General features: G+C 36.6%; 2 protein-coding genes across 5 annotated transcripts; one reads left to right on the top strand and one right to left on the bottom strand.

Moving 5' to 3' along the window:
- Window positions 1–763: 763 nt before the first annotated feature.
- LOC113710152 (lecithin-cholesterol acyltransferase-like 4) lies at window positions 764–7,997 on the bottom strand. Its single transcript, XM_027232993.2, has 11 exons — window positions 7,553–7,997; window positions 7,005–7,096; window positions 6,408–6,526; window positions 4,922–5,057; window positions 4,785–4,836; window positions 3,975–4,075; window positions 3,176–3,358; window positions 2,376–2,533; window positions 2,237–2,291; window positions 2,036–2,089; window positions 764–1,536 (listed from the first exon to the last, which is right to left on the bottom strand). Exons 1-11 carry the CDS (start codon window positions 7,803–7,805, stop codon window positions 1,117–1,119), a joined length of 1,623 nt encoding a protein of 540 aa, XP_027088794.1. The 5' UTR covers window positions 7,806–7,997; the 3' UTR covers window positions 764–1,116.
- A 751-nt stretch (window positions 7,998–8,748) lies between these two features.
- LOC113709559 (cytochrome c6, chloroplastic-like) lies at window positions 8,749–14,181 on the top strand. 4 transcript variants are annotated; one of them, XM_027232350.2, is made up of 7 exons: window positions 8,749–8,907; window positions 8,985–9,120; window positions 12,250–12,347; window positions 12,435–12,466; window positions 13,049–13,112; window positions 13,192–13,344; window positions 13,797–14,181. In XM_027232350.2, the coding sequence occupies exons 1-6, from the start codon at window positions 8,848–8,850 to the stop codon at window positions 13,330–13,332; spliced, it is 531 nt and encodes a 176-aa protein (XP_027088151.1). In that variant the 5' UTR covers window positions 8,749–8,847; the 3' UTR covers window positions 13,333–13,344; window positions 13,797–14,181. The 4 variants fall into 4 exon arrangements, with proteins under 4 accessions (XP_027088151.1, XP_027088152.1, XP_071921447.1 ...); XM_027232351.2 differs by lacking the exon at window positions 13,797–14,181 and adding an exon at window positions 13,449–13,491; XM_072065346.1 differs by lacking the exon at window positions 13,797–14,181 and adding an exon at window positions 13,433–13,491.
- Window positions 14,182–16,149: the final 1,968 nt, after the last annotated feature.

The following is a 16,149-nucleotide window of genomic DNA, read 5'->3' as shown; positions in this document are numbered from 1 at the left end:
GCATTGAACTGAAAACATCTTTTGAATGCTATTATCCATTCCCATCTTACATTTCAGTTTGGACCTTCTGTTTTCAGTCTGTATTAGTACAAAGTTATCCAGCACCATTTTTGCCTGAAGGTGTACAATAACATTCGCAAAGTCGGATACAGATTTGTTTTCTGAACGTGACTGGAACTGGGCTGTAAAAACCATGAATTCAGGGTCAAAATTATATGCAATCTTACCCGAAAATTTTGTAGCTAAAGCCAGACCTAACTTTGTAATTCTCAAGCATCACATTAGACATACTTTGGAGGTGGGGCAGGGACGGTTACTGTCCCTGGCAGTTTATGGCCAAGATTTGGCCAAACAAAATTGTAAGGTCCAGATTTCAATATGTGTAAGACCCACAAAATTTTGTTCTAGAGTTACGCATTGTTAAAAGTAAATTACACCTTGTGCAAACAGAGTTACGCCATGTGCAAAATGCACATAACCTTCCGGAAACGGTTGTTTCTGCAACTGTTCCAGCCTCGAGTCCGACATACTTTACATTTATTTTTACCTTAACCAAACTTGTAATATTGACCAAACTAACATGTGTTCCCCCTTGACTGCAATAGAATTTGAACATTAACAAAACTTGATAAATTGTCCACAGAAAAACCAATAATATGAGGGAAAAAGACACTTTTGAATATTAGCTTTCGTATACCCAACTCACCAACCTCTGCCTCAGAAAATCAAAGCCCAAAGCCAGCAGAACGGGAATCATTACAAATGGCACAAGCCTCGAACAAGCAAGGCAAATGATTCATTCATATTCAAAGATCTTTATATGTACAGAAATTTCTCTCTAAAGGGATAGAGTTGTGATTTACAGCCAATGGAGATGATAAGAGACAATATACATATTATTACAGACACACTGGTTCTATGATTACATCGGTTCTGCCAGAGCTCTGCTTGTGTGATAAGAGACATCAGATATATATTATTAAACATCATACTAGTTCTCTGATTACATCATTCTGCCAGAGCTCTGCTTGTAGCAAGCCAGAAACAGACTAGCATAAAAGAAATCCTTTTCACTAGTAATATTATAACATGTATTTACACCGAAGCAGCAGCTCTCTAAGCATTTGCTGAGAGAGACATGGCATTGAGTTCCACGTGCTTCTTACCGTTATGTTGAGGGTGAACAACAATGGTGCCACAAGCCTCCTCCCTCGATCCCTCGTGACCTCCAACATGGGAGACAGATACCGAAGCAACCAAAGGCTTTTCTTGATGGGCCATTTCATCCTGCTCATCTGAGTCATCTTCAATCATTTCCCATTCCTCCTTGAGCGAAGTTACTTCTAAGCCTTTTTCTTGAAATCTTTCAATCTCAAATGCAGTCGGAAGTATAACATAATCGTTTATTGGATTGTAGAAAGGGTCATTATCTGCCCTCAGCCAGTGCTTGACAATTCTAAAAACATGGCGATCACACAGGATTTCTCTGTGCTCACCAGGGACTCCAACTCTTGCCTCCGCATTGAGACCATCCGCCTGCAACAAAGATTGAGAATTAACGACTTCTCACATCCAGTCAGCATCAGAATATCTATTAACCCATAATTGATTTCTCAAAAGAATAGCTACATAAGAAAAACCCCAACAATTCCAAACTGTTCTTTCCTAGAGGATATTTGAGCCACAGAAGTTTGGCTAAATATGAACTTTAGCTCTAGCATCAAACATATAACCAAACAAAGCTCCACTAATACTCAATCCCAGAATAAACACAATGAAAAAGGTACTCGAAAACAGTTTTGGACCCACAAGGCTGGAAAAAATTCAGAATGAATTTAAGAAAACCTAAAGGTGATAAAGAGGATATCTTGCACAGAAGCGGATGAGGACAATAAAAATAAAAAAATGAGAGAGAGAAAGAGAGAGATGTTTGGAAAGTACAAAGATTTGTAAAAAGGCTCAATTATAAGTGCCCATAGGCCACAACTCCCACATATTAAAAGATAGCTGTTGAAATGACCAAACCAATCAATACCTTTGCCGATTCCACTGGAACAGTCCCATCTCCATCTACATTCACATAATTTGCCTGCAAAATAAGCAGAAGGTGAAGCATATCAGATACACAGATCAGGAGCAGATTACCCAATAGACAGAACGTCATTTGTTGTGTCAAAGATAAAAAAAACAGTAAGATAAATCAGTTTTGTCAAGGAGCTAACCAAAAAAACTTTACCAGGTCTGTTGGTAACTGCCTCAGATCAGACACAGGTGCATCCTCGCTTCCATAACTGCCAAAAAGGAAATCAAAGATGAAGCCATGGTTTTTTCAATCTATCAAGGAATGCAACAAGATAGAAAGTAAAGGACCGTACCAAACAGTGTGAGGGGTCTCAATATTGGTCCCATAAATGTTGTAGAATTTAACTGTCTGGGGAACTTTAGCAGAACTCAATACTTTTCGGGTTTCATTAGACCATCTTAGAATCTCCATATTGAATGGTAAAGGAATTTTCAAGTCGCCACAACTAGCCTGCAGAAGAAACCAAACATCAATGGCAAACTTTTTATAAGAAATAAAGCAGAAAAAAAGGAGCCTAAGAATTAGAGCCCAAGATCTATTTTCAAAATCACATAGCAGACACATGTTGCCACCAGAAAAAGTGAAACATAAGGCCCAACATTTCACTGCACAGCAGTTGCACCAAAAAATCTATATGGCCTTCTTATAGCTAAACAAAACTGTTGACATGACAGGTTAGATATAATATTTTAGGATACCAAGGTAATCAAACATTGTGGTGTTATACACTGTTAATTCATTGAAAATATGTATCAAAAATTCAAATTAATATTTTATTGGTTGATCATCATATGGTTCGAAGAGTAGACATAATAGGAGATTATTCGAAATATTATTTGAAATAATTACTGTATCACTTTTTGCGATGTGATGTATGTGAGATACAAAAGTTGTTGGGAGATAAAAAGATGTGTTGGAAAATGTGTTTGGGATGCAAGCAAATAAATTTTTGACCAATAATTTCTATCCAAACACACCCATTATCATCAAGTCTCCATGCATCTCATTATCCTATAAAATCATGATAGCATAATCAAGTTTCATCAGTGCAGACATTCAATCTGTATGCAAGAAAAGACAGTAATAGCTCACCATATTGCATGCTAGAGCTTCTGTAAAAATCGGTACAGCTTCTACTGGCGGAAAGGACTCCAACATCACAGTGGAGTTTCCATTAACACTGGTTTTCTCCCTCCAAACTTCTAAAAGTGGAGGGTTTTCCCAATGAAAATCTGGACATGGCATCAATTCATAGATGGATGGACATTCAATCAGCTGAAACACAAAAGGTTGCAAATTAAACTCCAGTGATTAAATGATCAATCATAAAGCAACTATAAGCAAAACCAAACAGCAGAATTTCATTACTGTTATAATGAAATAGCAAGAGACTTTCCCAAACTAACTTAAGAAAAAAGTACAATTTCAAAACAGGAGTGTTTGCCTGGGACTCCTTGTTAGATGGCCATCAGCTGCACTAGAATGCAGGGGGCCATGTATTCTTTTGGATGGCCACCCTCCATTTCAGTGCAGGTAGGACCTATCAAGTAGCATAGATTCCCTCCCTAAAACCGCGAAAAAAGTCAAAAAGGGATGTAAAGTCCTTATTGTATTCAAAACATCAGGGTCACAACAGAACTGAACAAAGCAATATCACAATAGAAGTCATTTCTAGTACAATATTATCTAGGGTAATATGAACAGGATGCTTATATCTAAACTGCACACAGTAGTCCAAAGCACAAGTTTTTTTTTTTTAATGTGAAGAATGTATCTGTATACTTTTAAAACAAAAGCTGAAGTATAGATATATCAAATTACGAAACTATTCAACAAAGTTTAATGATGTAGAGGGAGAAGGGGGCCAACAGAGAAAAGGAAGAGTTTATACCAACTGGTGCATGCTCCATTTTGAAATAAAAAAATTCTGCTGCCATCCTTCCACAAAAGACATTCCATTCAACAGTGTAGAGGTAATATATCCAGGGGCACCTGTTAAATGACAGCAATCAATGTAGATTTATGACCATATTAATTTGTGAAGGGAGTCAGCATGAAAAATATATAAATCAGTTGTTTCTTTCAAGAAAAGTTTTTAAAAGATTTTTTTATTATTATCTTATAAAGCTACACTATATAGCTATAAGAAATCATCTTTGAAATGAGGAAACTCTCCGGGCCTCACTTCACTTTATGATCAGAAGAATATTTCACTGACAAATAAAGGCATCCATTCACAGGTACCAGCATGATGATGCTAGCAATAAAAATCATTCCCTTCTGGATCTAGATATGCACTAAATGTGTCAAGAACTTTCAGCAAAATAAGAGTGCAAGAATTAAACCTTTGACCAATCTAGCATAAACTTTCGCAGGCAGGAGCTACTTCACAGCTGAAGAATCATGTAAATTTAGAAGAATATTTATATCCTTCAGTGCAAAACAATCACAAACTTTGGGCCCATCTCTACTCAATTTTCAGATATCAAAATACTTGAAACGTATGAACATCAAGAAGAATCCTTATAGCCTTGATTTGCTTGTAGATTGCCAGTATTGTTGAAAAATAGAAAAGATCAAAGAAATCTCAATATAATGATTTATGCTACACCAATTGACTTGGGAATGCAGAAAGACTTTTATCATATACCAATATTTGGTCCTCCATTGTATCTTCATAGAAAATGTCAGAGCCACTTACCCCTAAATGGTGCAGCTATAGCTATCCAACTCTTCACATACTTCTCAAAGATCTGCAGAAGAATGGCATCACCATGAGATACTGAACCCACAGGCAATGAAACATAAAATAGGGAGATAATCCAGCATAAAATTTACATCGCTGTGCAAAGACAGAAAACACTTCACAAGAAGTCCCCCCATAGAATGGCTTATAATGTTTATCTTTTTCCCTCCAGATGCTGTATATACAGACTCCAGCTTTGCAGCAAACCGCTCCAGTGTGCCCTGAAACCTGGCAACATCAAGGATTTCCACAGCTTTACAACATGGAATCATTACAATATTGCAAAAGGAAAAGAGCATATTTTTCCCCATGCGATCCACAGTCAAATAAGTGTATAAACCCCAACAAAAAATTTAAATATATTAAGAGGTCACAAGATTGTTTTCTACAATTGCAAGGATAAAATTCAGAGAGACCAACATTTACAGTTCCTGTATTACGTTCTTGAGAATAAGTAAGATGAATTCCAACCACCACTGAACCAAGCTAACAAGGAAAACAATGTCCAACCTTTTGGACACAAATTTCAATTTTGTAAAAAAATGCAAACTCCATTCTGAAAATAAGCTAAACCCATATCATGCATGTAGTCACCAAATCACTGCCACTATGAAAATAGTAGACCGAAATTTGCATACTTAATAGTTCATGTGAATGGAACAGCCCAAAATAGCCTCAAAATAAAATGGATTTATGCATGATAGGACTGTCTGGACACAACACAAATTCTGAATAACATATACAATGAGATATCTTACAAGCTTCATGGAAAAGTCACTTCCCAACACTTTTAGCTAACAAGAATATAAAGTAGACATCAGGAATTTCAAAAACGTTTTGAAGCAATTAAAGAGTAAGACAGCTTCATCATGTGGATGAACAGATTCAACTCATGAAAATAAGAAGTACGCAATACACCACTTTCAGTGCTTCCAAGAGGAATTAACCACAAAACCAATTTGTGAAACAAAGTCTGAAATTTTTGAGCATTTAGATGGAAGCTATATATTTTAAAACATGTTCCATAAGACAACTAGGCTAAACATCACCAATTTAAGCTGTTAAGTGGTTTTGATGAATAAAAAGCTGCATGGTGATAAAAGTAACATATTTATCTCTCTCCAAAATGCCCCTGAATATTGCAGGACCACTATATATTTCATTATGAAGTCCAAGGAAAAGTTGGAGAACTTCATATTCCCTTGCACCATTTAATAATGTTCAAACTTAAAAGCTAGATCCTCCGTCCCCATCCACCAAGTCATACGACATCAGACATATCATCATGAACAACATGAACAGGACAGAAAAGCACAAACACTGGAAGCACTTACAAGAAGCCCCAAGCAATTCAAATACTCAAAATCCCTAGATGCTATAGTAGATCTAAAACTTTTCCACAACATGTTCACGACTTTGACCAAATTGTATACAGTGTTTCATCAAAGCTCACACATATAGTTGAACCAGTAAGCGGCAATGGACAACATCGCAATATAAAACGGTTAAACAGTATTACTCTCCAGGGGGAAGCAAAACATGAACATAGAGTCAAATGGAATAAAAATGAGCATCTACCTGTTGCTCTGGCGGAAATCATATCCAAAGCCAAAGAGTGTTTTTCCTTCCTGGTAACCCCACTTGAGCATTTCAACTATCATGTCATGGAAATAGTAGACACTTTCACGCCCAATAATCTACAGGAAATAAAATAGAAAAGAAAGTGAACAGAAATCAGGTTATTCCAGTACCCAAATAAGTCTTGGTCAAATGCTACAATGGTACTTTTGTTGACAACACTGAACTTATAGCACTGATTGTAGATACCAAAAACCAATATGCAAGTTCATGCAGCAATCACTGTTAGGCAAATTTAGACGAAGTTGATAGATTTGATTCTGTGTATGCATGACTCATTATCCTTAATCAGAAGTATGATGTGTTACACTACTAAATGCTGGTGCCACTTGACCCATCAGAGTGGGGACGGGGGTGGTTGAGGAAGAGTTTTGAAGTAAGAAAAAAAGATTGAAATACTAACTTAGTGCAATGCCGCTCGGATGGTTCAAATCATGTGATACAAACAATGGACAAAAAGAAAGAAATGTAAACACAAAAGCATTCAACCATGAAAAATAGGAAATAAAACAAAGGAAGCATTAGAACAAATGTTACCATATCAGGATCTAATACATCTATTGCATACAAGCCGAATCTGTCCTCCGGTACCTCAATCCTCGAGCCTCTGTCTATTGATATAGTTTCACCTGTTTCATATTGAGACAACCATTTCATCCTAATATCCAATAAATCCGATAACCAGAAAGCAAAAACTACAAACCACAGTCAGATGAACAAGAACAATTATTCCTCATCAATTACAGAACTAAAGCTCTTAATAAAGCTAGAACCAAATCCCTTGCCCGATTCACAGATTTTTTTCCTTTTCCTGAACAACTTTTTCCCTATTCCTACTAATAATTCATACTTAATTCTACCATTACCACTGTGAAATTAACAAAAGAGCAAGCTTTTCAATATTAAACAATCCTATCCGGATTCAGATTCAGCGCACCAGGTAATTCCAAGCAAGGAATTAGACTACAAAATTCAAGACAAAGACCAAAAGATATAAAGAAACGAATTTCACAAAACTACGGTACCCAAAATTCCACAAATTGTACACTACTAACAAAAAAATGTGGAATAAACATAGTAATTACCAGTGGAAGGATCAAAAAGGGACCAAAGCTTGGTCCGGAACTCATGGTCCGCCCCGAGAATCCGAACCCAGATCCGTTCTTCATTTCCGGTTTTCTCATCGACCGCGTTGAGGATAGAACCAGCGATCCCGGGTACCAAAAGAACCGGGTCAAGTGTGGGGTCCACGTAGTCCTGCGGAGTTTTCTTAATCAGCTTCATCCATAGCTCCAAAGCCTCCAATGTCTTCACCAATTCTTCCAACAACGCCGCCATCTCTGCACACTTTTATCTACTTGCTATAAAAAAATTTACAGTTGACTCTTGGAGGGATTATTTACAGGGGTCTTCTGGGAGTATTTAGGGCAAATTTTTCTGGTGGCCGGCGGTGGTTGGTGGTGGTGGTGGACGGAGGAGGAAGAGCCGTGGGGTTAAAGGGAGAACTGACAAAGAAGAATGAAAAGTCATAGATTATTTATGAGAGTCCTATCCATCCATACGTACTGATTGAACATTGGTAGGACCCTTCAGTGGAATTACATTTGTACCCCTAATAACGTGATGCATGTCAGCATGTGGCCTGTTTTATTTTAGATGCACGGGTGATAAGGGGTACATATGGGTTTTCACAACTTTTGCTTTTCTTGTATTTAACGTTTTCTTACCAGTCAAAGCTATCCATCATTTGGGGGTTAATAATCGATTTTGTCTGTGCTAGAAGATTGACCTTTAGGCTTTTAGCCCAAAACAATTGGACTTTATGCAGATAACTCAGCTTTTTTCTTTTTTTTTCTCTCCTCTTCTCTAGAGATAAAAATTACTAATGCGCCTTTTTGGAAATTCATTTTTTTGATTGATAGATAACCAAAAGGATATAAACCACGGCTGGCCACCACCAAGCCCTTAAGGCTTTGGTGGGGTGGGAAATCAAAATGCCACTCTCGTGGCTCTGCTTCAAATCCAAACAGGTACACTATGCATCTGTCTGATCCGGTGGTGATTTTGTTCCCATTGATCTTCATAGGTTCAGTTAAACCTCCCCGTAAATAGAGTAGGAGTAGGAGTAAAGATGACAATTGACAAAAAAAAAAAAAAATTACCAAAAGGATATATATCTATTTTTATTTTTTTTGGATACTATTCTTTCTTTCTTTTTGACGAGAAATGTTTGCCTAGTTTAAAATTCTTGAAAAAAAAAAGGGATTTATTTTGGTGAAGTGAAACACCCCAAGTTTATGGTCTCTGTTTGATAACCTCTCTTTAATCCCCTCTCTCCAATCTCATCTCCCTGCTCTCTGCCCAGAACAGCGGAAGAGACATGCAGCTCCTCTCTTTGATGCCCAGTAGTAACACCAACATCTGTTCCTTCTCAACACAGGTACCCCCTTACCTATTCTTCATTACTATATACATCTCCACAGCTGCATGCCACTGATAATTCTCATCTATTTTCAGAGTAAATATGTGAGTTCTAGGAGGCAAAACCAGGTAGCCCAAATACCAAAAGAACAGCAGCTGAACTTCTTGAAAACCGTGGCTCCACCCCTTATGGCTGCCATTCTTGCCTTTTCTCCATTACTCCATCCTCCGGGTAACAGAACTTCTCCCAATTGTCATTATCCCACTTGATTTAGTTGCTTCATGCACATTGGTTTTCTGTCTAAGTACTACCACAATGCAATTTCAGTTTTCTGCTGCTACATTACCACCAGTTAGTTGGCAATTTGCAACACAAGATTTAACTTGTAGACTTGAAGAATTTTATTCTGGCAATCTGTAACGTGAAGTTCTTCTAAATTGTCTCAAGTCACATTCAGTACCGGAACTGAAGTGACAATTTAATGTGATTACTGAGTGGTGGCCGCAGTGCTTGACAGGCAATTGCCCGTAACTTGTAGCTTTCTTTCTCGATATTTTGCTGCAATTTTGCAAATTGATAACTCTGGAAAGTTCTTGTATCCAAAGTTTCAATGTGCTGGCGGGGTAATGCATTTAGCAGCTTATCAACCCATTGGGATGATTTTTTGGGGCTTCCTTTGCTTTTTCTTTGTCTCTTGCTGATAAGTTTAAAGCAATAATCTGGATGGGAGTCAGTGTTAAACCCCTTAGGTTTGTATCTACATAGCTGCACAAAGTTTATAGAATCGACAAGCTATGATGAGTTGTTCCACATGATAGTTAGAAGTTCAGATAAATCACCCGGCCATTGGATGCTTCATGACATCCTCAGTGGTATGGACAAAAAAGAGGTTGTGTATTCCATCTTATACTAAACTTGGTTTACACTTATACATATCACTGTTTTCTTGTAATGGCAGTTCTTTAAAGGAACAGGGAATATGAATGGAATTAGAATACATGTGATTGCTAATATTATTTCTTGAAATATCCAGGGGAATTATAGGCAGATGAGTTTGTATTGCCATTTCTTGAAATATCACGGTTGTTGTTTTTTACTAGAGTTAAGAGCTTTAACATAGATAAGTCAACTTATGTTTTGAGTGCTAAGATTGCACACTTCTACTCTTTGATTGATAAAAGTTACTCTAATATGAAGAATGACAGCAAAACTAAATCGAGATAAAAAAAGGAAAAGACCCTGCTTAATAAGGTGCCTAATTATTGTTTATCTTTCCTAAAGATTTTATTGGCATTCTACCCCTAATGATTGTTCCACTACTAGTTCCATGAGTATTTGACTTCTCTAACACCAAAAAGCTGGGTATGGTAACCTAGCTCCCTGTAAATTAGTTGACAATAGAAATCAAACTCCTAACTTGGCACTAACAGCTTCCCCTAGTAGGCAAGTCCATTTGAGGAGAGTAAGACAGAATAAAATTACATTCTATTCAGATGAGTGAGTTGTGGAATATGATATTGAAAGAAGCCAAACAGTATCTGGCAGAAGAGAATCATATTATCTGTATTAACACAAGCAGTATATTGAGCATCCTTGCTAGCTAGGACTTTCTTGAGAATTCAGTCAAAACCAGATTTCAGTGGCACACTCACTATTTGCTAATAAATCCTACAAGAAGTAAAGGGAACAATGATAATGTTATATCAAGTTTCACCATGCTAATAGCCTCTTGCATCTTCCACTAGTTGGATGCTTACAGTGATTGAGAATGTCAAGCAGAGTTATAACTAGGTCCTTAGCACCTCTAGAGTTGTGTGTTAAAGTGGCTCAATATATAGAAACATCTGCTGGTCCACTTTTTGCTAAAGGTGGAGAGAGAGGGATATTAATTATTCATGAATAAGGTAAAATAAAAGACTCCATATCTTGGTGAATCTCACATCGACATATGGACTAGGTTCTTAGGTTCATGATTTGATGCTTTAAGTGGGTTATTGCTCATCTTCATGGTATACACAAGCTTTCAGTTCTGCTTTCTTTGTATCTTAACTACATTAGTTAAGAATGCCAGAAGGGGCAATTAGCAACTCTACAAAATTTGGTTCAGAATTAAAATCAAGAAGCCTTTCAAGGCTTGTGCATGTGTTATGCAATCACTTGATTTGTCATGGTGAAGTTGTTGTACAGTGGCTTCTTGCACCAGTGTATTGCTCGTATTATTCCTCTAATGAAGTTAGGGGACAAAGAGCATCCACTGAACTTCAGTATTTTCAAATACATTAGAAAATGTAATAGGATTTTTCAGTGGTAGGTCCTCTTTCATGTATAAAATGTATGCTGCGTGAATAAGGCAAGGCAATAGAGGATAGATTTTAGTTGATCATTTAAACTTGAGAGCTTTTGGGTCCTTAAGAAACAGCAGTAATACGTTCCATTCTAGTTCTTATTTCATCTATGAGTCTATATCATAGAAAGACATACAACTTCAGCTCTGCTGATAACAACATAAGCGTGATGGGTGGGAAGAGGTGGAATAGGAAAATGTGACAGCAATTTATGCCTCAAACTATAGGGCATCTGATGAAGTCTTCAAAGAAGTGCAATTGTACTTGAGCCAACAAAATAAATGGTCAGTCAAATTAAATGGTTGTATGACTACATCATAGAGATATAGATTTGGTGATTGAGTGATATGAAGAGCTTGCAAGAAGCAAAAACTAGTTGTGCCCTAGCAGTTTGGAAAATGTCAAATTGCATTTAGTCTTGGCATGTATATAGTAACAGAACAACATTTGGAAACCAGTGGTGTTCTTGTATTGATTCTCTACTTCTGAGTTACCTACGTAGCTTTGTACTCTTACATATGGTACAAGAATTTGTTAACTGTGTCTCTACATGCAGTGAAAGTTTTATGTTGGAACACTGCTGTACATGGTTTCCTTATCAAGATAGCAGTAGCATTAATATTTACTATGTGAATTGTGCTTTTGAGGAAAGGATGAGTATTGACTAGTTTAATTTTCTTGTTACACTTCTGGTTGACTTCTGATGCTTATTCTGTAACAAAAATACCTTTTGTACTTGCATCCACTTATGCTTTTTGGTAACTTATGTGCCGGGTCACGAACATGCTTTTTGGTACCCATGTTTTCTGCAGAACATTTTTATCAGCCATTCTTGTTTTCTCGTTATCAATTCATTTTCTTTAAAGAAGATCATTGTTGTTTTATTAGGGACTTTCTGAAGTCCCACAGAAGTTCAGTAACTTTTGTAAGTTTCTTGATCTCTTTTAGCATAGATAGATGGATATATGCTCTTTCTAATAGATGTTTATTTCTTTGCTTTTTTATTTTTTAACAGTTTCACTTGGGCAAACGATAGACATACAAAAAGGAGCTAACTTGTTTCGTCAAGCTTGCATTGGTTGCCATGATGCAGGTGGAAACATAATACAACCGGTGAGCATAATCCAGTTCCATGTGTTCCAGATAACTGTCTACAGTATCAGGCTAAGCTTAAACTTCTTTGATTTGGTTGTGCGCTAGGGTGAAACACTCTTCTTGAAAGATCTGCAGAGGTAACTATCCACATTTAATCTATCCATGAGGTGGAAAGTGATGGATGAGTCGTATTTCTCTCTTTCCCTAGTCTGATTCTTTCTGTGTAAGGCTGTAAATAATTAGCTATTTACTGGTTTGTGTGTCTGTGTTCTGTGGGCAGATCATGTACATGCTCCCATAAGCATATGTGGGCATTTTTGTTCTGTTCAATCTAAACATAGCAATAAGATGAACCAGCAAGCTTATGATATAAGCATCAACCAAAGTCAGGAATTAAATGATATGAACAGGCAATGAACGGAAAACTCGAAAATAACTAAGAAATAGTCTCCTTCTAAAAAAAACTAAGAAATAGTCAAGAGTCCAATCTGTGTTTTACCTTGTGCCAGTATGTCATTTGCTTTTTCAATCACTCTTTGAAGGTTACTTTTAACACTTGTTAGAAAATAGTTGTAACTCAAATTTAACACTAATAAGAACAAAACTTTTGAACATTAAAATTTATGCGGTAGATATACTTTGTAGCGACATAAAAAATGTAAGCAATTACAAGGGCTTGTTGCAGGTTGGATGTACTAACCAATCTCCTGATTACACAGAAACGGCATTGACACGGAAGAGGAAATATATCGTGTAACATACTCTGGCAAGGGAAGAATGCCCGTAAGTTTATAATAAGAGGTACATCTGATCATTTGGATCTTCTAGATGACAATAGTGTATGCCCTTATTCCTGCTGTAGGGATTTGGTCAGAATTGTACACCAAGGGGCCAATGCACATTCGGTCCCAGATTACAAGAAGAGGACATTAAACTTTTAGCTGCATTTGTGAAGCTTCAAGCAGATCAAGGCTGGCCTAATGTTGAAACCACTGGAGATTAGCCCTTCAAAATGGTGAACTTTCGCATCTAATTAACCACCTTGCTGATCTATCATAGGACAATGTAAAAAGCTTTGTGCGTTTTCATTAATTTTCATTCAGACCATTGCAAGTGCAGGGATGGGTACCCCCAATTGAGCTGAAATGGACTTCTTTCTGCATGTTTGTCTGTTTATGGAGCACTATTTGCGTCACCATTGTCTGCACAACATCAATGTCACATCAGGAATCCATTTTAGCACATCAGTTAATGAAAATAAAAACTTTTAGTCCTGAAATTGTTCCACAAGTATCCGATAATAAATGACAAACAGGGTAAATTTCAAACATGACAATCATAGTTTGAGTCCTCGACTAGGTGAGATGTTAGAAGATGACAATAACTTAGAATATCTTGTCAAACTTGGTGACTGAGTATTTTAGTTACAGATTCTGTACTAACAACCATAGAGGTTCATTGCTCCAGGCATGCTGGCTGGACTTGTGAGCTTTTATCTGGAAAAGGAAGAGCGACGGAGGATTATCTCTAGTCTTCTATATGTTTTAAGATTCTTAGGTAGAAATATGCTAACAAGAAGTTATGTTTAGCATACAAATCATGATGTTAATGAGGCCGTTTGAATTGGTAGATGATGGAGATTAATGTGGTGCTCTGAGAACGGAAATAAGAAGTTTTCAAGAAGCAATGGTGATCCTTTGTCCATTAAAAAGGTGGTTTCTCTGACATAGCCATACTACGTATTGAAGGGCTTGGACCAAAGGTTGGCTCCCCCTTCCCTGTAGAATATGATAGACTGGGTTGTAGGAATGTTATCGTTGCGGAAATAAAAAACTGTAGAAAAGATTACCTATTGGCCCAAAAGTTCCATGTTAGAAACATTACAAGATGTTAACTGTTAAACCTATTACGAAGATTCTGTGGCATTAATATGTGAAGCAACAATTTATGTGTCCTAAACCGTGACCCACAAAAAAGAAAAAAAAAACAACATAAAGAGTAAACAAAGAGATGGAAGTAAATATAAGGTCTTGAACGACCAAACTCCACCAAGTTAAAGTGCTCAAGACGTTGTCACAAATCCAGAAGTTAATTTGCCAAACTGAAAACACAAAGTAATTCTTATAAAGCATGGAAATTAATTGTATTTGGATGAACAAATTCTACCAATTCTAATGTTCTAACATCAGCAAATTCTACCAAAGTAGGGTCCTATTACTTGGCCGTGCTCCAACTCCATAGTCAATCCATATTCCATACCATAACAAATGCTTAAAAAGAATTTAGAAAGGAGTACATGGAAGGATTTGAAAATGACAAGTAAATTAGGAGAACTTAAAATCCACTCTTTTTAGCTATAAACTTCCCTTCCACTTTTTAGTAGATTTCATATTCCCAATCAATCACCCTAACTTGTTTGGCTAATTTAGGAGGAATTTGGATTTCACCCCAATCCATCCATTCAAACGGACCTTATTGAACACTGCTACAAAGTATCGTTTATTAACTAGGACTTATGAGACTAGGCACTAATTATGCAAAAATTAATACTTATTTGAAATGCCCTACTTAATCTTAATTAATGTTCTATCATCTATGTATTGATTTATTTGATTGTATGTGCTTCAAATAACCATTGTAATTTGGTTGATTTGATGAATATTGATTATGTGCTTCTTGCAAGTTCAAGGTGGCTCGAAATCGCAAATTCGTAATGGCAAGAGTTAATTCTATAGAATGAATCAAAAAGTTTGTGCAACGGATCTTCTGTCTCACTCCCTGTGCCACTCTTTGTCCCACTTTTTATTATATTACTATTTCTCATTCATAAACATCATGTTTTAATTCTTATTTGTTTTCTTAAGATCCAATAACTATTAATTGCGTAAAAATAAGATACAACAGTCTATTTGTGCAGAAGATCCGTTGCGAAAAGCTTGTTTGTGCAGGTTTCTGCATTACGTTTTAGCTGTAGCGTGGAAGCTAATTTGGATAGTTCTCAACCATTATTCGCCAAATTTACTTTTCATGGAGGGTCTTTCGTGGCAGGTTTTTGACAGTTCTTTCTGCCTTAATTATCTAGTGACGAAGTGCTGGTGTTTTTTTGGCTTATATATTGATGGAGGTTTCCTACTTAATCATCTGATATTTTACCAATGAAATAAGATGAAACCAAAATTTCTAAATGCGTTGTGAAAATAAAACAAAGCTGAGTACGTTACTTTCTCGTGGAGATTTTCATTTAGTGCCAAATGAAGTAAAGCTCTTCGATCATTTGCAGGATGTGTTTTGTGTATACGCTTGTATCTTTTCTAAACTATGGTCTCTCAATCCATGGTATTTACTCGACAGATTTTAAGTTAATTTTCCTTCAAAACAAGGCAGAGAAAAATTACTTCTTTTTGCATAGATTATTTAGGAAAAAAACTAATCTAGTCAATACATAAAACTAGCAGCAACTACAAGAATTTCGTGTGTTTTTGGATGATAGAGAGGCCGAATGTTTCCTGTCAAATGCATGCAATAGATGGATTTTCTTTTTCTCCATTTGTCCTTTTTCGTTCAGCCAGTGCTCAAGGGAGTAAAAAGTCCATTTCTTGCATTATTCCTTTGAGTTTTACCCTTGTGATCATTATAGAAGTTTTCACCTATGCTAGATTGTGCCAACTTTTGTTGATGTTGGAAATATGTGATGAAGATTAGGTGAGGCAGTGAAAAGAGAGATTAAATTACGGTTGGATAAACATCAAGGACACGAAAAGAAATGTAGGGTAACGTGCCAATTAGAGTTGCAAAGTAAATTATTAATCCAAGGTAAAAG

Source organism: Coffea arabica, chromosome 9e (assembly GCF_036785885.1).
Source record: "Coffea arabica cultivar ET-39 chromosome 9e, Coffea Arabica ET-39 HiFi, whole genome shotgun sequence".
NCBI lineage: Eukaryota > Viridiplantae > Streptophyta > Magnoliopsida > Gentianales > Rubiaceae > Coffea > Coffea arabica.
Note: the sequence above shows the minus strand (reverse complement) of the source record. Positions and strands in the feature narration are given on the sequence as shown.